The sequence below is a fragment of the Microcaecilia unicolor genome, chromosome 5, assembly GCF_901765095.1.
Source record: "Microcaecilia unicolor chromosome 5, aMicUni1.1, whole genome shotgun sequence".
In the NCBI taxonomy this organism is placed as follows: domain Eukaryota; kingdom Metazoa; phylum Chordata; class Amphibia; order Gymnophiona; family Siphonopidae; genus Microcaecilia; species Microcaecilia unicolor.
This window is the reverse complement of record NC_044035.1, coordinates 135,031,719-135,053,103: the sequence shown is the minus strand read 5'-3', so window position 1 is coordinate 135,053,103 and position 21,385 is coordinate 135,031,719. Positions and strand designations below refer to the sequence as shown.

General features: G+C 34.5%; 2 protein-coding genes across 25 annotated transcripts in view; both read left to right on the top strand.

The window, feature by feature from the left end:
- LOC115470295 (hornerin-like) overlaps positions 1 to 21,385 on the top strand; it is a 406,057-nt gene that overhangs the window by 215,688 nt on the left and 168,984 nt on the right. The gene's annotated exons all lie outside the window — the stretch shown is intronic.
- The window catches only part of LOC115470293 (uncharacterized transmembrane protein DDB_G0289901-like), a 266,720-nt gene that overhangs the window by 163,070 nt on the left and 82,265 nt on the right, over positions 1 to 21,385 (top strand). For 21 of the 22 annotated variants that reach the window (XM_030203310.1, XM_030203328.1, XM_030203326.1 and 18 more), the window contains 8 exons: positions 2,181 to 2,276; positions 3,912 to 4,007; positions 5,473 to 5,568; positions 7,202 to 7,297; positions 8,849 to 8,944; positions 10,150 to 10,245; positions 11,880 to 11,975; positions 13,524 to 13,619. In XM_030203310.1, coding sequence (XP_030059170.1) covers positions 2,181 to 2,276; positions 3,912 to 4,007; positions 5,473 to 5,568; positions 7,202 to 7,297; positions 8,849 to 8,944; positions 10,150 to 10,245; positions 11,880 to 11,975; positions 13,524 to 13,619 — 768 coding nt within the window. Of the gene's footprint in view, positions 1 to 2,180; positions 2,277 to 3,911; positions 4,008 to 5,472; positions 5,569 to 7,201; positions 7,298 to 8,848; positions 8,945 to 10,149; positions 10,246 to 11,879; positions 11,976 to 13,523; positions 13,620 to 14,825; positions 14,922 to 17,829; positions 17,926 to 19,619; positions 19,716 to 21,385 lie in introns of all 22 variants that reach the window. The other variant, XM_030203332.1, reaches the window with a different exon arrangement.

Below are 21,385 nucleotides of genomic sequence, written 5' to 3'. Positions count from 1 at the left end.
ACAAGATAATATTTTATGGATCCCAATTATAGCGTTATATAGGTGTTCAACTATATGTGCATAAGTGTGCACATAAGTGCATTTATACTAGTAATCTAATCCTTTATATGTGTAATCAGCACTTGTTTTACCATCTATTTTTAAAAAGTATCTCCTTTATGCTGTGTCAGTTGCATTCATCTATGAAAATAATTTTGTAACAAAACGTTCAGTGAAAATTAGAAGAGATAATTTAAGACCCTGTTCAAATAATATGATCCATTGCTTTGTTACAACAAATTTGTATCTTCTATGGAATTACAATTTCATGGGATGGCGGGCGACAATGAGATTGCAACGCATCAATCTGTAAATACCGCCGTGCTGCCGCAGGAGCCCAGCAGTAGTTCCCACCCCCAGTACATGCTATATCTGGCGCAACAAAAATATAATATTTTGGTAGTGTCGGTGCTTACCTGGCAGTAATTGGGCAGCAGCATGTGCTGCCCAGTTATTTCTAGGTAAGAAGGTTAGACCTTATACTGCCTCAGTGGGTGGTGGTAGTAAACGCATTCCCCTTAAAAAATGGCAAAGAGATAAGTTGTTCACTTACTGCATGGCCAGTTCTTTTCAAGAAATAAAAATAGCCTCTTCTGGGCAGATTGTGGTGCTTGTACAGTAAAGGGCATAGGTAACAACATAGACTACCATGAAGACATTATTTTACACTAACTTGTACTATTTTTGACCAGCTCCCATTTTAAACAATTTGGCCTATTTACTAATAACTGCAGCTAACTGTGTACAACATAACTTAACAGTACCCCACATTGATAACTTCCCACCCAAGCTACAAAGGCAATACTAGTGTATGGCCAAATACTTTTAGAATGGTGACAGTACTCAATTTATCTTGACCCCGTTAAACTTGACCCTGCATTTAATGCGACAATATTTTATTGATCCTTATTATAGTGTTACATTGGTATTAAACTATATGTAGATGAGTGAATATAAGTGCATTTATGCTAGTAATCTATTCATTTATATGTACAATCAGTACTTAAATTTTAGTACCTATTTTATTTTAATTATCTGCTGTGTCAGTTGTATTAATCTTTTTTATAGTTAGAATAAAATGAAAATAATTTTGTAACAAAAACACTCAGTGAAAATCAGAGGAAATAATTTAAGATCATCTTCAAATAACATGATCCATTGCTTTTTAACAAGAAAGTTGCATCTTCTATGGAATTACAATTTTAGGGGATGGCGGGCGACAATGAGGTTGCCAGGCATCAATCTGTAAAAACCACCATGCTGCCGCAGAAGCCCAGCAGTAGTTCCTACCCCCAGTGCATGCTATATCTGGTGCAACAAAAATATAATATTTTTTTAGTGCCGGTGCTTACCTGGCAGTAATTGGGCAGCAGCATGTGCTGACCAGTTACTTCTAGGTTAGCATGTTAGCCCTTACACTGCCTCAGTGGGTGGTGGTAGTAAACACATTCCCCTTAAAAAAATGGCAAAGAGATAAGTTGTTCACTTACTGCATGGCCAGTTCTTTTCAAGAAATAAAAATAGCCTCTTCTGGGCAGATTGTGCTGCTTGTATAGTAAAAGGCATAGGTACCAACACAGACTACCATGAAGACATAATATTTTTACACTAACTTGTACTATTTTTGTTCAGCTCCCATTTTATACAATTTGGCCTATTTACTAATAACTGCAGCTAACTGTGTACAACATAACTTAAAGGTACCCGACATTGATAACTTCCCTCCCAAGCTACAAAGGCAATACTAATGAATGGCCAAATACTTTTAGTATGATGACAGTACTCCATTTATCTTGTCCTCCCATTCTTAAATAACGCAGCTTAGATCAGCATACGTGAAGGAAGAATATGATTACAAAAATTTTCAAAAATATACAAAAATGCACTGAAACATAAGTTAGAATCAACAGGAAGAGCCTCAGGAACACAAATCAGGGAAAAAGCCATGAACTGACAATTTTAAGGACATGTAGATATAAGGACTCTTGTATAATTCTATCAGGCAGGCTGTTCAATAGAAGCAATTATGGAAGGAAGTTAAAATAGGACAACATCTCCTGGTAGTTTGAATGTAAAAGTTATATGGAATCTGAAGCAATTAAGATACCACAAAGCACTCATTTCACTCTGTTGCACCTTAGAATCAAGCTCATCTTCCACTGGTGGAGGACATTGTGGTCAGACTTCAAAGAACTGGCAGGATGAATCTTCTAATACATCCCAAAAGAAAGGTCAAGGTAATAATCTAAAGTTTTATTTCATAATAATAAGAATAATACTTCAAGACACAGGTTAAAGCTGTAAAGGTTCTCTGGATTGGTGTAAATTTAAATCATCCTCTACCTTTTCAGATGATAAAAAATTTCATGATTTATACTGTAATTTTAATAAATGGTCTTGACAAACATTTTGATTTTATCTATAACAATAAGCAGCCTATTTTAAGGGTTAATCTATATTTGTGGACTCATAATTAGACACCTACTCAGCATCTATTTTGCTTTATACAATATTAGCTTTATAGAGTAGATATGTGCATATGCGCTTAGGGGAGTACTTATTCCAGACAATGAAATGGGGTAATCACTTCCACCTCTGTGCTGGAGGAATGCAAATAATTTATAGTATTCTATATTTTATATGTAAGTGGGAGTTTTGCCCTGACACACCCAAATATTCCCCATCTGTTAAATATGCAGTATATAAGATATGTACATATTTACAGAATAGATTTTAGGAGGAATTGTGGCACATACAGTGGATCCCCAATATAATATACCCCACAATAACACAAATTCACATATAGCACAATCATGTTTTAGCTCCACTTTTTAAAATTTACAGCTGTTTTTGCAACAGATCAATTTTTGACTCAGTTATGTTCATGTTCGATTGACCCCGTTAATGCAACAAAATTTTATTGATCCCTATTATAGTGTTATATTGGTATTAAACTATATGTTGATAAGTGAATATAAGTGCATTTATGCTAGTAATCTATTCATTTATATGTACAATCAGTACTTAAATTTTAGTACCTATTTTTTTAAATTATCTGCTTTATGCTGTGTCAGTTGTATTAACCTTTTTTATAGTTAGAATAAAATGAAAATAATTTTGTAACAAAAACACTCAGTGAAAATCAGAGGAAATAATTTAAGATCATCTTCAAATAACATGATCCATTGCTTTTTAACAAGAAAGTTGCATCTTCTATGGAATTACAATTTTAGGGGATAGCGGGCGACAATGAGGTTGCCACGCATCAATCTGTAAAAACCATCTATTTTTAAAAAGTATCTCCTTTATGCTGTGTCAGTTACATTAATCTATGAAAATAATTTAGTAACAAAATGTTCAGTGAAAATCAGAAGAGATAATTTAAGACCCTGTTCTATGAGCCATTGCTTTGTTACAAGAAATTTGTATCTTCTATGGAATAAAACGTTTATGGGACCTTTTACTAAAGGTTTGACGTTCGGCATTGGGGTTGCCACAAGTAAATCTGGAACTACCGCCAGGCTACAGCAGTAGCCCGGTGGTAGTTCTCACCCCCAGCGCTCCATTTCCAGTGATACAAAAATATTTTCTATTTACTGAAACATACAAAAATGCACTGAACTATGAGGCAGAATCAACAGGAAAAGGCTCAGGAACACAAATCAGGGAAAAGGCCATGATCTGACAATTTTGAGAAAATGTAGATATAAGGACTCTTGTATAATTCTATCTGGCAGACTGTTCAATAGAAGCAATTATGAAAAGTAGTTAAAATAAGGCAACATCTCCTGGTAGTTTGAATGTAGAAGTTATATGGAATCTGAAGCAATTAAGATACCACAAAGCACTCATTTCACTCTGTTGCACCTTAGAATCAAGCTCATCTTCCACTGGTGGAGGACATTGTGGTCAGACTTCAAAGAACTGGCAGGATGAATCTTCTAATACATCCCAAAAGAAAGGCCATGGTAATAATCTAAAGTTTTATTTCATAATAACAAGAATAATACTTCAAGAAACAGGGAAAAGCTGTAAAAGTTCTCTGGATTATTTTAATTGAAAAACTTCTACCTTTTTAAAGTGATGATAACAATTTTCATGATTTATACTGTAATTTTAATAAATGGTCTTGACAAACATTTTGATTTTATCTATAACAATAAGCAGCCTATTTTAAGGGTTAATCTATATTTGTGGACTCATAATTAGACACCTACTCAGCATCTATTTTCCTTTATACAATATTAGCTTTATAGAGTAGATATGTGCATATGCGCTTAGGGGAGTACTTATTCCAGACAATGAAATGGGGTAATCACTTCCACCTCTGTGCTGGAGGAATGCAAATAATTTATAGTATTCTATGTTTTATATGTAAGTGGGAGTTTTGCCCTGACACACCCAAATATTCCCCATCTGTTAAATATGCAGTATATAAGATATGTACATATTTACAGAATAGATTTTAGGAGGAATTGTGGCATATACAGTGGATCCCCAATATAATATACCCCACAATAACACAAATTCACATATAGCACAATCATGTTTTAGCTCCACTTTTTAAAATTTACAGCTGTTTTTGCAACAGATCAATTTTTGACTCAGTTATGTTCATGTTCGATTGACCCCGTTAATGCAACAATATTTTATTGATCCCTATTATAGTGTTATATTGGTATTAAACTATATGTAGATAAGTGAATATAAGTACATTTATGCTAGTAATCTATTCATTTATATGTACAATCAGTATTTAAATTTTAGTACCTATTTTTTTAAATTATCTGCTTTATGCTGTGTCAGTTGTATTAATCTTTTTTATAGTTAGAATAAAATGAAAATAATTTTGTATCATAGGTACCAACACAGACTACCATGAAGACATATTATTTTTACACTAACTTGTACTATTTTTCTTCAGCTCCTATTTTATACAATTTGGCCTATTTACTAATAACTGCAGCTAACTGTGTACAACATAACTTAAAGGTACCCGACATTGATAACTTCCCTCCCAAGCTACAAAGGCAATACTAATGAATGGCCAAATACTTTTAGTATGATGACAGTACTCCATTTATCTTGTCCTCCCATTCTTAAATAACGCAGCTTAGATCAGCATACGTGAAGGAAGAATATGATTACAAAAATTTTCAAAAATATACAAAAATGCACTGAAACATAAGTTAGAATCAACAGGAAGAGCCTCAGGAACACAAATCAGGGAAAAAGCCATGAACTGACAATTTTAAGGACATGTAGATATAAGGACTCTTGTATAATTCTATCAGGCAGGCTGTTCAATAGAAGCAATTATGGAAGGAAGTTAAAATAGGACAACATCTCCTGGTAGTTTGAATGTAAAAGTTATATGGAATCTGAAGCAATTAAGATACCACAAAGCACTCATTTCACTCTGTTGCACCTTAGAATCAAGCTCATCTTCCACTGGTGGAGGACATTGTGGTCAGACTTCAAAGAACTGGCAGGATGAATCTTCTAATACATCCCAAAAGAAAGGTCAAGGTAATAATCTAAAGTTTTATTTCATAATAATAAGAATAATACTTCAAGACACAGGTTAAAGCTGTAAAGGTTCTCTGGATTGGTGTAAATTTAAATCATCCTCTACCTTTTCAGATGATAAAAAATTTCATGATTTATACTGTAATTTTAATAAATGGTCTTGACAAACATTTTGATTTTATCTATAACAATAAGCAGCCTATTTTAAGGGTTAATCTATATTTGTGGACTCATAATTAGACACCTACTCAGCATCTATTTTGCTTTATACAATATTAGCTTTATAGAGTAGATATGTGCATATGCGCTTAGGGGAGTACTTATTCCAGACAATGAAATGGGGTAATCACTTCCACCTCTGTGCTGGAGGAATGCAAATAATTTATAGTATTCTATATTTTATATGTAAGTGGGAGTTTTGCCCTGACACACCCAAATATTCCCCATCTGTTAAATATGCAGTATATAAGATATGTACATATTTACAGAATAGATTTTAGGAGGAATTGTGGCACATACAGTGGATCCCCAATATAATATACCCCACAATAACACAAATTCACATATAGCACAATCATGTTTTAGCTCCACTTTTTAAAATTTACAGCTGTTTTTGCAACAGATCAATTTTTGACTCAGTTATGTTCATGTTCGATTGACCCCGTTAATGCAACAAAATTTTATTGATCCCTATTATAGTGTTATATTGGTATTAAACTATATGTTGATAAGTGAATATAAGTGCATTTATGCTAGTAATCTATTCATTTATATGTACAATCAGTACTTAAATTTTAGTACCTATTTTTTTAAATTATCTGCTTTATGCTGTGTCAGTTGTATTAACCTTTTTTATAGTTAGAATAAAATGAAAATAATTTTGTAACAAAAACACTCAGTGAAAATCAGAGGAAATAATTTAAGATCATCTTCAAATAACATGATCCATTGCTTTTAACAAGAAAGTTGCATCTTCTATGGAATTACAATTTTAGGGGATAGCGGGCGACAATGAGGTTGCCACGCATCAATCTGTAAAAACCATCTATTTTTAAAAAGTATCTCCTTTATGCTGTGTCAGTTACATTAATCTATGAAAATAATTTAGTAACAAAATGTTCAGTGAAAATCAGAAGAGATAATTTAAGACCCTGTTCTATGAGCCATTGCTTTGTTACAAGAAATTTGTATCTTCTATGGAATAAAACGTTTATGGGACCTTTTACTAAAGGTTTGACGTTCGGCATTGGGGTTGCCACAAGTAAATCTGGAACTACCGCCAGGCTACAGCAGTAGCCCGGTGGTAGTTCTCACCCCCAGCGCTCCATTTCCAGTGATACAAAAATATTTTCTATTTACTGAAACATACAAAAATGCACTGAACTATGAGGCAGAATCAACAGGAAAAGGCTCAGGAACACAAATCAGGGAAAAGGCCATGATCTGACATTTTGAGAAAATGTAGATATAAGGACTCTTGTATAATTCTATCTGGCAGACTGTTCAATAGAAGCAATTATGAAAAGTAGTTAAAATAAGGCAACATCTCCTGGTAGTTTGAATGTAGAAGTTATATGGAATCTGAAGCAATTAAGATACCACAAAGCACTCATTTCACTCTGTTGCACCTTAGAATCAAGCTCATCTTCCACTGGTGGAGGACATTGTGGTCAGACTTCAAAGAACTGGCAGGATGAATCTTCTAATACATCCCAAAAGAAAGGCCATGGTAATAATCTAAAGTTTTATTTCATAATAACAAGAATAATACTTCAAGAAACAGGGAAAAGCTGTAAAAGTTCTCTGGATTATTTTAATTGAAAAACTTCTTCTACCTTTTTAAAGTGATGATAACAATTTTCATGATTTATACTGTAATTTTAATAAATGGTCTTGACAAACATTTTGATTTTATCTATAACAATAAGCAGCCTATTTTAAGGGTTAATCTATATTTGTGGACTCATAATTAGACACCTACTCAGCATCTATTTTCCTTTATACAATATTAGCTTTATAGAGTAGATATGTGCATATGCGCTTAGGGGAGTACTTATTCCAGACAATGAAATGGGGTAATCACTTCCACCTCTGTGCTGGAGGAATGCAAATAATTTATAGTATTCTATGTTTTATATGTAAGTGGGAGTTTTGCCCTGACACACCCAAATATTCCCCATCTGTTAAATATGCAGTATATAAGATATGTACATATTTACAGAATAGATTTTAGGAGGAATTGTGGCATATACAGTGGATCCCCAATATAATATACCCCACAATAACACAAATTCACATATAGCACAATCATGTTTTAGCTCCACTTTTTAAAATTTACAGCTGTTTTTGCAACAGATCAATTTTTGACTCAGTTATGTTCATGTTCGATTGACCCCGTTAATGCAACAATATTTTATTGATCCCTATTATAGTGTTATATTGGTATTAAACTATATGTAGATAAGTGAATATAAGTACATTTATGCTAGTAATCTATTCATTTATATGTACAATCAGTATTTAAATTTTAGTACCTATTTTTTTAAATTATCTGCTTTATGCTGTGTCAGTTGTATTAATCTTTTTTATAGTTAGAATAAAATGAAAATAATTTTGTATCATAGGTACCAACACAGACTACCATGAAGACATATTATTTTTACACTAACTTGTACTATTTTTCTTCAGCTCCTATTTTATACAATTTGGCCTATTTACTAATAACTGCAGCTAACTGTGTACAACATAACTTAAAGGTACCCGACATTGATAACTTCCCTCCCAAGCTACAAAGGCCATACTAGTGTATGGCCAAATACTTTTAGTATGGTGACAGTACTCCATTTATCTTGTCCTCCCATTCTTAAATAACGCAGCTTAGATCAGCATACGTGAAGGAAGAATATGATTACAAAAATTTTCTAAAACATACAATAATGCACTGAAGCATATGATGGAATCAACAGGAATAGTCTCAGGAACACAAATCAGGGAAAAGGCCATGATCTGACAATTTTGAGGAAATGTAGATATAAGGACTCTTGTATAATTCTATCTGGCAGGCTGTTCAATAGAAGCAATTATGAAAAGTAGTTAAAATAAGGCAACATCTCCTGGTAGTTTGAATGTAGAAGTTATATGGAATCTGAAGCAATTAAGATACCACAAAGCACTCATTTCACATCTCCTGGTAATTGTAAATGAAAGGCTTTGTTATATTGAAGATGAAATGATTAAAATATCACAAAAGCACTCTTCTTACTCTGTTGTTGCACCTTAGAATCAAGCTCATCATCCACTGGTGGAGGACATTGTGGTCAGACTTCAAAGAACTGGCAGGATGAATCTTCTAATACATCCCAAAAGAAAGACCATGGTAATAATCTAAAGTTTTATTTCATAATAACAAGAATAATACTTCAAGAAACAGGGAAAAGCTGTAAAAGGTTCAATGGATTGGTTTAAATTTAAAACGTCCTCTACCTTTTTTAAGTGATGAGAACAATTTTCATAATTTATACTGTACTTTTAATAAAATGGTACTGACTTACATTTTGTTTTTATCTATAACAATAACCAGCCCATTTTATGTATAATTCTGTGTCTGTGGACTCATAATTATACACCTACTCTATAAAAACTTCTTTAGCTTTTCAGTGTTGATAGGTGAATATGTGTTTAGCTCAGTATTTATGCTAGACATTGATCTGGTGTAATAACTTACACCTCAGTGCTGGAGGTATACAAATAACATTGTTTCTATGATATATGTAAGTGGGAGTCTCAACCATGCTTTGCCCAGACCCACCCAAGTATACCACATTTGTTAAATATGTAGCTCATTTTGCAACAGATCAATTTTTGGTTCAATTATGATTATGTTCTATTGACCTAGTTGTATCTTGGCCTTGTATTTAACATGAGAAGTGTGCACATAAGTGCATTTATACTAGTAATCTAATCCTTTATATGTGTAATCAGCACTTAAGTGTTACCATCTATTTTTAAAAAGTATCTCCTTTATGCTGTGTCAGTTACATTAATCTATGAAAATAATTTAGTAACAAAATGTTCAGTGAAAATCAGAAGAGATAATTTAAGACCCTGTTCTATGAGCCATTGCTTTGTTACAAGAAATTTGTATCTTCTATGGAATAAAACGTTTATGGGACCTTTTACTAAAGGTTTGACGTTCGGCATTGGGGTTGCCACAAGTAAATCTGGAACTACCGCCAGGCTACAGCAGTAGCCCGGTGGTAGTTCTCACCCCCAGCGCTCCATTTCCAGTGATACAAAAATATTTTCTATTTACTGAAACATACAAAAATGCACTGAACTATGAGGCAGAATCAACAGGAAAAGGCTCAGGAACACAAATCAGGGAAACAGCCATGATCTGACAATTTTAAGGAAATGCAAACTTAAGGACTCTTGCATATCTGGCAGGCTGTTGTATAGAAGCAATTATGAAAAGTAGTTAAAATAAGGCAACATCTCCTGGTAGTTTGAATGTAAAAGTTATATGGAATCTGAAGCAATTAAGATACCACAAAGCACTCATTTCACTCTGTTGCACCTTAGAATCAAGCTCATCTTCCACTGGTGGAGGACATTGTGGTCAGACTTCAAAGAACTGGCAGGATGAATCTTCTAATACATCCCAAAAGAAAGGTCAAGGTAATAATCTAAAGTTTTATTTCATAATAATAAGAATAATACTTCAAGACACAGGTTAAAGCTGTAAAGGTTCTCTGGATTGGTGTAAATTTAAATCATCCTCTACCTTTTCAGATGATAAAAAATTTCATGATTTATACTGTAATTTTAATAAATGGTCTTGACAAACATTTTGATTTTATCTATAACAATAAGCAGCCTATTTTAAGGGTTAATCTATATTTGTGCACTCATAATTAGACACCTACTCAGCATCTACTTTGCTTTATACAATATTAGCTTTATAGAGTAGATATGTGCATATGCGCTTAGGGGAGTACTTATTCCAGACAATGAAATGGGGTAATCACTTCCACCTCTGTGCTGGAGGAATGCAAATAATTTATAGTATTCTATGTTTTATATGTAAGTGGGAGTTTTGCCCTGACACACCCAAATATTCCCCATCTGTTAAATATGCAGTATATAAGATATGTACATATTTACAGAATAGATTTTAGGAGGAATTGTGGCACATACAGTGGATCCCCAATATAATATACCCCACAATAACACAAATTCACATATAGCACAATCATGTTTTAGCTCCACTTTTTAAAATTTACAGCTGTTTTTGCAACAGATCAATTTTTGACTCAGTTATGTTCATGTTCGATTGACCCCGTTAATGCAACAAAATTTTATTGATCCCTATTATAGTGTTATATTGGTATTAAACTATATGTTGATAAGTGAATATAAGTGCATTTATGCTAGTAATCTATTCATTTATATGTACAATCAGTACTTAAATTTTAGTACCTATTTTTTTAAATTATCTGCTTTATGCTGTGTCAGTTGTATTAACCTTTTTTATAGTTAGAATAAAATGAAAATAATTTTGTAACAAAAACACTCAGTGAAAATCAGAGGAAATAATTTAAGATCATCTTCAAATAACATGATCCATTGCTTTTTAACAAGAAAGTTGCATCTTCTATGGAATTACAATTTTAGGGGATAGCGGGCGACAATGAGGTTGCCACGCATCAATCTGTAAAAACCATCTATTTTTAAAAAGTATCTCCTTTATGCTGTGTCAGTTACATTAATCTATGAAAATAATTTAGTAACAAAATGTTCAGTGAAAATCAGAAGAGATAATTTAAGACCCTGTTCTATGAGCCATTGCTTTGTTACAAGAAATTTGTATCTTCTATGGAATAAAACGTTTATGGGACCTTTTACTAAAGGTTTGACGTTCGGCATTGGGGTTGCCACAAGTAAATCTGGAACTACCGCCAGGCTACAGCAGTAGCCCGGTGGTAGTTCTCACCCCCAGCGCTCCATTTCCAGTGATACAAAAATATTTTCTATTTACTGAAACATACAAAAATGCACTGAACTATGAGGCAGAATCAACAGGAAAAGGCTCAGGAACACAAATCAGGGAAAAGGCCATGATCTGACAATTTGAGAAAATGTAGATATAAGGACTCTTGTATAATTCTATCTGGCAGACTGTTCAATAGAAGCAATTATGAAAAGTAGTTAAAATAAGGCAACATCTCCTGGTAGTTTGAATGTAGAAGTTATATGGAATCTGAAGCAATTAAGATACCACAAAGCACTCATTTCACTCTGTTGCACCTTAGAATCAAGCTCATCTTCCACTGGTGGAGGACATTGTGGTCAGACTTCAAAGAACTGGCAGGATGAATCTTCTAATACATCCCAAAAGAAAGGCCATGGTAATAATCTAAAGTTTTATTTCATAATAACAAGAATAATACTTCAAGAAACAGGGAAAAGCTGTAAAAGTTCTCTGGATTATTTTAATTGAAAAACTTCTACCTTTTTAAAGTGATGATAACAATTTTCATGATTTATACTGTAATTTTAATAAATGGTCTTGACAAACATTTTGATTTTATCTATAACAATAAGCAGCCTATTTTAAGGGTTAATCTATATTTGTGGACTCATAATTAGACACCTACTCAGCATCTATTTTCCTTTATACAATATTAGCTTTATAGAGTAGATATGTGCATATGCGCTTAGGGGAGTACTTATTCCAGACAATGAAATGGGGTAATCACTTCCACCTCTGTGCTGGAGGAATGCAAATAATTTATAGTATTCTATGTTTTATATGTAAGTGGGAGTTTTGCCCTGACACACCCAAATATTCCCCATCTGTTAAATATGCAGTATATAAGATATGTACATATTTACAGAATAGATTTTAGGAGGAATTGTGGCATATACAGTGGATCCCCAATATAATATACCCCACAATAACACAAATTCACATATAGCACAATCATGTTTTAGCTCCACTTTTTAAAATTTACAGCTGTTTTTGCAACAGATCAATTTTTGACTCAGTTATGTTCATGTTCGATTGACCCCGTTAATGCAACAATATTTTATTGATCCCTATTATAGTGTTATATTGGTATTAAACTATATGTAGATAAGTGAATATAAGTACATTTATGCTAGTAATCTATTCATTTATATGTACAATCAGTATTTAAATTTTAGTACCTATTTTTTTAAATTATCTGCTTTATGCTGTGTCAGTTGTATTAATCTTTTTTATAGTTAGAATAAAATGAAAATAATTTTGTATCATAGGTACCAACACAGACTACCATGAAGACATATTATTTTTACACTAACTTGTACTATTTTTCTTCAGCTCCTATTTTATACAATTTGGCCTATTTACTAATAACTGCAGCTAACTGTGTACAACATAACTTAAAGGTACCCGACATTGATAACTTCCCTCCCAAGCTACAAAGGCCATACTAGTGTATGGCCAAATACTTTTAGTATGGTGACAGTACTCCATTTATCTTGTCCTCCCATTCTTAAATAACGCAGCTTAGATCAGCATACGTGAAGGAAGAATATGATTACAAAAATTTTCTAAAACATACAATAATGCACTGAAGCATATGATGGAATCAACAGGAATAGTCTCAGGAACACAAATCAGGGAAAAGGCCATGATCTGACAATTTTGAGGAAATGTAGATATAAGGACTCTTGTATAATTCTATCTGGCAGGCTGTTCAATAGAAGCAATTATGAAAAGTAGTTAAAATAAGGCAACATCTCCTGGTAGTTTGAATGTAGAAGTTATATGGAATCTGAAGCAATTAAGATACCACAAAGCACTCATTTCACATCTCCTGGTAATTGTAAATGAAAGGCTTTGTTATATTGAAGATGAAATGATTAAAATATCACAAAAGCACTCTTCTTACTCTGTTGTTGCACCTTAGAATCAAGCTCATCATCCACTGGTGGAGGACATTGTGGTCAGACTTCAAAGAACTGGCAGGATGAATCTTCTAATACATCCCAAAAGAAAGACCATGGTAATAATCTAAAGTTTTATTTCATAATAACAAGAATAATACTTCAAGAAACAGGGAAAAGCTGTAAAAGGTTCAATGGATTGGTTTAAATTTAAAACGTCCTCTACCTTTTTTAAGTGATGAGAACAATTTTCATAATTTATACTGTACTTTTAATAAAATGGTACTGACTTACATTTTGTTTTTATCTATAACAATAACCAGCCCATTTTATGTATAATTCTGTGTCTGTGGACTCATAATTATACACCTACTCTATAAAAACTTCTTTAGCTTTTCAGTGTTGATAGGTGAATATGTGTTTAGCTCAGTATTTATGCTAGACATTGATCTGGTGTAATAACTTACACCTCAGTGCTGGAGGTATACAAATAACATTGTTTCTATGATATATGTAAGTGGGAGTCTCAACCATGCTTTGCCCAGACCCACCCAAGTATACCACATTTGTTAAATATGTAGCTCATTTTGCAACAGATCAATTTTTGGTTCAATTATGATTATGTTCTATTGACCTAGTTGTATCTTGGCCTTGTATTTAACATGAGAAGTGTGCACATAAGTGCATTTATACTAGTAATCTAATCCTTTATATGTGTAATCAGCACTTAAGTGTTACCATCTATTTTTAAAAAGTATCTCCTTTATGCTGTGTCAGTTACATTAATCTATGAAAATAATTTAGTAACAAAATGTTCAGTGAAAATCAGAAGAGATAATTTAAGACCCTGTTCTATGAGCCATTGCTTTGTTACAAGAAATTTGTATCTTCTATGGAATAAAACGTTTATGGGACCTTTTACTAAAGGTTTGACGTTCGGCATTGGGGTTGCCACAAGTAAATCTGGAACTACCGCCAGGCTACAGCAGTAGCCCGGTGGTAGTTCTCACCCCCAGCGCTCCATTTCCAGTGATACAAAAATATTTTCTATTTACTGAAACATACAAAAATGCACTGAACTATGAGGCAGAATCAACAGGAAAAGGCTCAGGAACACAAATCAGGGAAACAGCCATGATCTGACAATTTTAAGGAAATGCAAACTTAAGGACTCTTGCATATCTGGCAGGCTGTTGTATAGAAGCAATTATGGAAGGAAATTAAAATAGGGCAACATCTCCTGGTAGTTGTAAATGAATGGTGAAGTTACACGGAATCTGAAACAATAATCACAAAAGCACTCTTTATACTCTCTTGCACATTAGAATCAAGCTTTTCTTCCACTGGTGGAGGACAATGTGGTCAGACTTCACAGAACTGGCAGGATGGATCTTATAACACAACCCAAAAGAAAGGCCAAGGTAATGATCTGAAGATTTATAATAAAAATTCTTTTAGAAACAGGGTAAAGCTGTAAAAGTTTTTTGGATTGGTTTAGATTTAAAACTTCCTCTGCCTTTTTAAAAGAGACGATGACAATTCTCATGATTTATACTGTATGTTTAATAAAATAGCCCTGAGTTACATTTTGTTTTTATCAATAACAATAACCTGCCCATTTTAGGCTAATTCTATATTTGTAGTCTCATAATTAGATATTCTATAAAAACATCTACTTTGCTTTATAGAATATTAGGTTTATAGTGTAGATATGTGCATATGCGCTTAGGTGAGTACTTATGCCAGATATTGAACCGGTGTAATCACTTAAGTGCTGGAGGTTTGCAAATAACTTATAGTATTTTTTTGTTATATATGTAAGATGGAGTCTCACCCATACTTTACCTGTACCCACATAAGTGTACCCCATCTGTTAAATGCGCAGTTCATAATATATGTGCATAATTACAGAATAGTGTTTAGGTGGAATTGTGGCACATATAACACAATCATGTCCTGGAATCCCCCTTTTTTGTACCTACAGCTCCTGTTGCAACAGATCAATTTTTGGTTCAATTGTGTTCATTTTCTATTGACCCTTTTACAATATGACTCTGCATTTACCGATCCCAATCGTAGCGTTATATGCAGGTTCCACTGTATATGCTTAAGTGTGCACATAAGTGAATTTATGTTAGCAACTGTTATTTTAAATTATCTCCTTTTATGCTGTGTCAGTTGTATTCATCTTTTTATAGAGCAGAATAGAATAAAAATAATTTAGTAAAAAAAAACAGGTGTGCGGATGTTATAATGCCGTTGTATCGCTCCATGGTGCGACCGCACCTGGAGTATTGTGTTCAGTACTGGTCTCCGTATCTCAAAAAAGATATAGTAGAATTGGAAAAGGTACAGCGAAGGGCGACGAAAATGATAGTGGGGATGGGACGACTTTCCTATGAAGAGAGGCTGAGAAGGCTAGGGCTTTTCAGCTTGGAGAAGAGACGGCTGAGGGGAGATATGATAGAAGTGTATAAAATAATGAGTGGAATGGATCGGGTGGATGTGAAGCGACTGTTCACGCTATCCAAAAATACTAGGACTAGAGGGCATGAGTTGAAGCTACAGTGTGGTAAATTTAAAACGAATCGGAGAAAATTTTTCTTCACCCAACGTGTAATTAGACTCTGGAATTCATTGCCGGAGAACGTGGTACGGGCGGTTAGCTTGACGGAGTTTAAAAAGGGGTTAGATAGATTCCTAAAGGACAAGTCCATAGACCGCTATTAAATGGACTGGAAAAATTCCTCATTTTTAGGTATAACTTGTCTGGAATGTTTTTACGTTTGGGGAGCGTGCCAGGTGCCCTTGACCTGGATTGGCCACTGTCGGTGACAGGATGCTGGGCTAGATGGACCTTTGGTCTTTCCCAGTATGGCACTACTTATGTACTTATGTACTTATGTACTTATTCACTGATAATCAGAAGAGACAATTTTAAACCCTCCTGTTAAGATGATCCATTGCTTTTTAGCAAGAAAGTTGTATTTTTAATGGAATTAAAATGTTAGTGGACCTTTTACTAAAGGGTTGGTACGTGGCAATTAGGTTGCCATGTGTAAATCCGGAACTACTGCCAGGCTATCGCAGAAGCCCAGAGGTAGTTCCCACCCTCAGCACTCTATTTAAGGTGATACAAAAATATTTTCTATTATTATAACACCAGTGCTTATCCGGAAGTAAATGGTTCACTTAACACACACTGCCATTTCATTTCATGAAAGAAAACCAGCCTTTTACCCGTTGCAGTAAAACGGGGCCTCAGCTCATGTCAAAAACTCATTGATGCTAGTGCAGGACCCTTTTTGCTGCAGCGTAAGTAAAGGGCCCCTAAGTGCTTTTGCATTATGGACAAACTAACCAGTTTGCACAGAGGTAATGTCAGCAAGCTAGCTGATTAGCACATAGATACCCATGATTTATAACACATCTCTTCCCCCAAAAAATTAATATTACATACTTAGTGCATGCAGATCACATCATGAATGCAGAAACTCGGGCACTTCCTGCATTAGACCATTTCTCAAACATTAGCTTTGTATTAGAATCTAAAGCAGCTTATTAAAAGGCCTCTAAATAAATAAATAAATGTTTATTATTTTAGAAACAAATAACAAACTGTTTTCCTGACATAAGGCCAAAGGCACTTACTCAAATGCTCAGGCCCAGTCAGTGAGAAAATATGCGATCATATTACCAACATTTGGACAATCTAATCTTGTACCACTTACGATCCCTGACAGAAAGGAAGCTCAATCTATCCATGAAACAGTGACACCTGGGCAGGTTGTTGAGCTTGTACAGTAAATGGCATAGGGCATCTTTTATCAAACTGTTCTAGCAGTTCCTGATGCTGTAATGCCGACAAAGCCCATTCATTTTTCTCAGCAGTGTAGCATGGGAACCGCTAGCGTGGCTTGATAAAAGAGGCCCTTAAGTATTTACTAATAACTAGAGTTAACTATAAATAACATGACTGAACAGTAGACCACATTGATAACTAACCACCAAAGTTGCAAAAGCAATTATAGTGTATGACCAAATGCTTTTATTATGGTGACTACACTCTATTTTATCTTTTTAACATTTATATCTTAAAATCCCACTCTTACTTAGGGAAGCTTAGAGCAGCCATGATCTGACAATTTGAAGGAAATGTAAGGGATCTTGTATAACTGTTTCAGGCAGGCTGCTCAATAGAAGCCATTATGGAAGAAAGTTAAAATAGGGCAATTTCTCCTCATAGTTGTAAATGAATGCTGAAGTTACATGGAATCTGAAACAATTAAAATATCACAAAAATACTCTTTTTACTCTTTTGTACGTTAGACTTAAGCTCATCTTCCACTGGTGGAGGACAGTGTGGTCAGACTTCACAGTACCCTCAGGGAGGATCTAATAATTCATCCCAAAACAAAGGCCAAGGTAATGATCTGAAGTTTTATTCGTAATAGTTCTTTTAGAAACAGGGTAAAGCTGTAAAATATCTTTGGATTGGTTTACTTTTAAAACTTCCTCTAGTTTTGTAAAGTGATGGTAACAATTCTCATGAGTTACACTGTACTTTAATAAAATGGCCCTTAGCTACATTTTGTTTTTATCTGTAAGAATAACCTGCCCATTTTTAGGGAAATTCTATAATTTTGGACTCATAAATAGACAACTACCCTATAAAGACATCTATAAAGACATCTACTTTGCTTTATAGAATATTAGCGTTAAAAAGTAGATATGTATATATGCGTTTAGGGGACTACTTATGCCATACATTGAACTGATGTAATCACTTCCACCTAAGTGCTGGAGATATGCAAATAACTTATAGTATTCTATGTAAGCGGGAGTCTCACCCTTGCTTTGCCCAGACCCATACAGGTGTACCTCATCTGTTAAATACGTAGTTTGCTATATATGTGCATAATTACAGAATAGCATTTAGGTGGAATTGTGGGACATACAGTGGAACCTTGATATAGTGCACCCCACAGTAATACAAATCCACATATAATCTGATCATATCTTGGCTTCACTTTTATTTTTGTTACATTTGTACACCGCACTTTTTCCCCACTCATGGCAGGCTCAATGCGGCAGGCAATGGAGGGTTAAGTGACTTGCCCAGAGTCACAAGGAGCTGCCTGTGCCGGGAATCAAACTCAGTTCCTCAGGCCCAAAGTCCACCACCCTAACTACTAGGCCACTCCTCCACTTTTTTACATACAGCTTCTTTTGTAACAGATCAATGTTTGGTTCAATTGTGTTCATGTTCTATTGACCCTGTTTCAACATGACTCTCGCATTTTATCAAGATGATATTTTATGGATCCCAATAATAGCGTTATAACTGGTTTCTACTATATGTGCATAACTGTGCACATAAGTGAATTTATGCTAGTAATCTAATCACTTATGTGTGCAATCAGTACTTAACTGTTAGCATCTATTTTTTAAAAAATTACCTCCTTGATGCTGTGTCAGTTAAGCTAATGTTTTTATAGAGCAGAATAGAATGAAAATAATTTAGGGGCCCTTTTAATAAGGTGCACCGAAAAGTGGCTTGTACTGGTGTAGGTGCGTGTTTTGGACGTGGGCATGTCCATTTTTCAGGGTGCCTGGAAAAAAGGTGCTTTTTGTGGCCAAAAATGGACGTGCAACAAAATTAAAACCAGCGCACATCTATTTTCGGCCTGACACCTTACCGCCACCCACTGACTTAGCAGTAAGGTCTTATGCGCTAACCAGGTGTTAAACTTTAGCATGTGTAAATCAGGTAAGCGCCACATCAAGGTTAGTTCCTATTTGATTCGTGTTAAAAACAATATGACAAAACAATTTACTAAAGCACAAAAATGCACTGAAGCATCAGATAGAATCAACAGGAAGAGACTCAGAAACACCAATAAGGGAAACATCCATGATCTGACAATTTTAAGAAAATGTAAACATAATGACTCTTGTATAACTGTATCAGGCAGTCTGCTCAATAGAAGCAATTATGGAAGAAAGTAAAAATAGGACAGTTTCTCCTGATAGTTGTAAATGAATGGTTAAATTGCATGGAATCTGAAACAATTAAAATATCACAAAAACACTCTTCTTACTATGTTGTTGCACATTAGAATCAAGCTCATCTTCCACTGGTGGAGGACACTGTGGTCAGACTTCACAGAACTGGCAGGGTGGATCTAATAATTTATCCCAAAACAAAGACCAAGGTAATTATCTGAAGTTTTATTTCACAATAACAAGAATAATACTTTTAGAAACAGGGTAAAGCTGTAAAAGTTCTTTGGATTGGTTTAAATTGAAAACTTCCTGTATCTTTTTAAAGTGATGATAATTTTTGACCCCTGTTTGCTAAGGTGCACCAGCATTTTAGCACGTGCACGAAGTTAGTATGCGTTCTGTAGGCACCCATAGGAATATTGTTTTGCCTTATTGTTAGCACACGCTAATGGTTATCGTGCGCTAAATGTACTAACACACCTCAGACGTGGCTTAGTAAACAGGGCACTTAGGGGGTATTTTCTAAAGCTTAGCTCGAGTTATCTGCAGCAGGGCCGATTTTAATCCTATGGGCCCTGCTCCAGATAACTTGAGCTAAGATTTAGTAAAAAAAAAAAACCTTAACTAACTAGTGATTAGTGTAGTGGACTCTGATCCTAGGGAACTGGGTTCGATTCCTACTGCAGCTCCTTGTGACTCTGGGCAAGTCACTTAGCCCTCCATTGTCCCAGGTACAACTAAGTACCTGTATATAATATGTAAACAACTTTGAATGTAGTTGGAAAAACCACAGAAAGGTAATATATATGTCCCATTCCTTTATACTGTACTTTTAAAAATTGACCCTGACCCACATTTTATTTTTATCTATAAATATAACCTGCCCATATTTAGGGTAATTCTATATTTGTGGACTCATAATTAAACACCTACACTATAAAAACAACTACTTTGCTTTGTAGGATATTAGATTTATAGGGTAGATATGTGCACTTAGGTGAGTACTTACGCCAAGCATTGAACCAGTGCAATCACTTGCACCTAAGTGCTGGAGGTATGCAAATGTATTCTATGTTACTTATGTAAGTGGGAATCTCACACATGCTTTGCCCAGACCCACACATCTATACCTCATTTGTTATATATATGCAGTATGCAAGATATGTGCATATTTGCAGAATAGGTTAGGTGGAATTGTGGGACATACAGTGGAACACACGAAATAATGCACCCCACAATAATACGAATCCATATATAACGTGATCATGTCTTGGCTTCCCTTTTTTTACATACAGCTCCTTTTGCAACAGATCAATTTTTGGTTTAATTGTGTTTTTGTTCTATTGACCCTGTTACAACATAATCCCACATTTAGCAAGATGATATTTTATGGATCCCAATCCTAGCATTATATTCAGGTCCACTACATAAGTGCATTTAAGCTAGCAATCTAGGGGGTCTTTTACTAAAGTGATCTGAAGCAAAGTGCATAGGAATAAAATAGGCCCTTCTGCAGATCACTCGAGCTAAGCTTTAGTAAAAGACACCCCTAATCATTTATAAGTGCAATCAGTACATAACTGTTAGCACATATTTTAATTGCCTCCTTTATGCTATGTCAGCTGTATTAATCTTTTTATAGAGTAGAATAGAATTAAATTAATTTAGTACCAAAAACATTCACTGAAAATCAGGAGAGAAAATTTAAGACCCTTATCAGATAACATGATCCAGTGCTTTTATGGCACCTTTTACCAAAGGTTTGACATTCAGCAATGGGTTTGCCGCACGTAAATCCGGAACTACCACCAGGCTACTGCAGGAGCCCAGTGGTACTTCCCACCCCCAGTGTTCCATTTCCAGTGCTACAAAAATATGT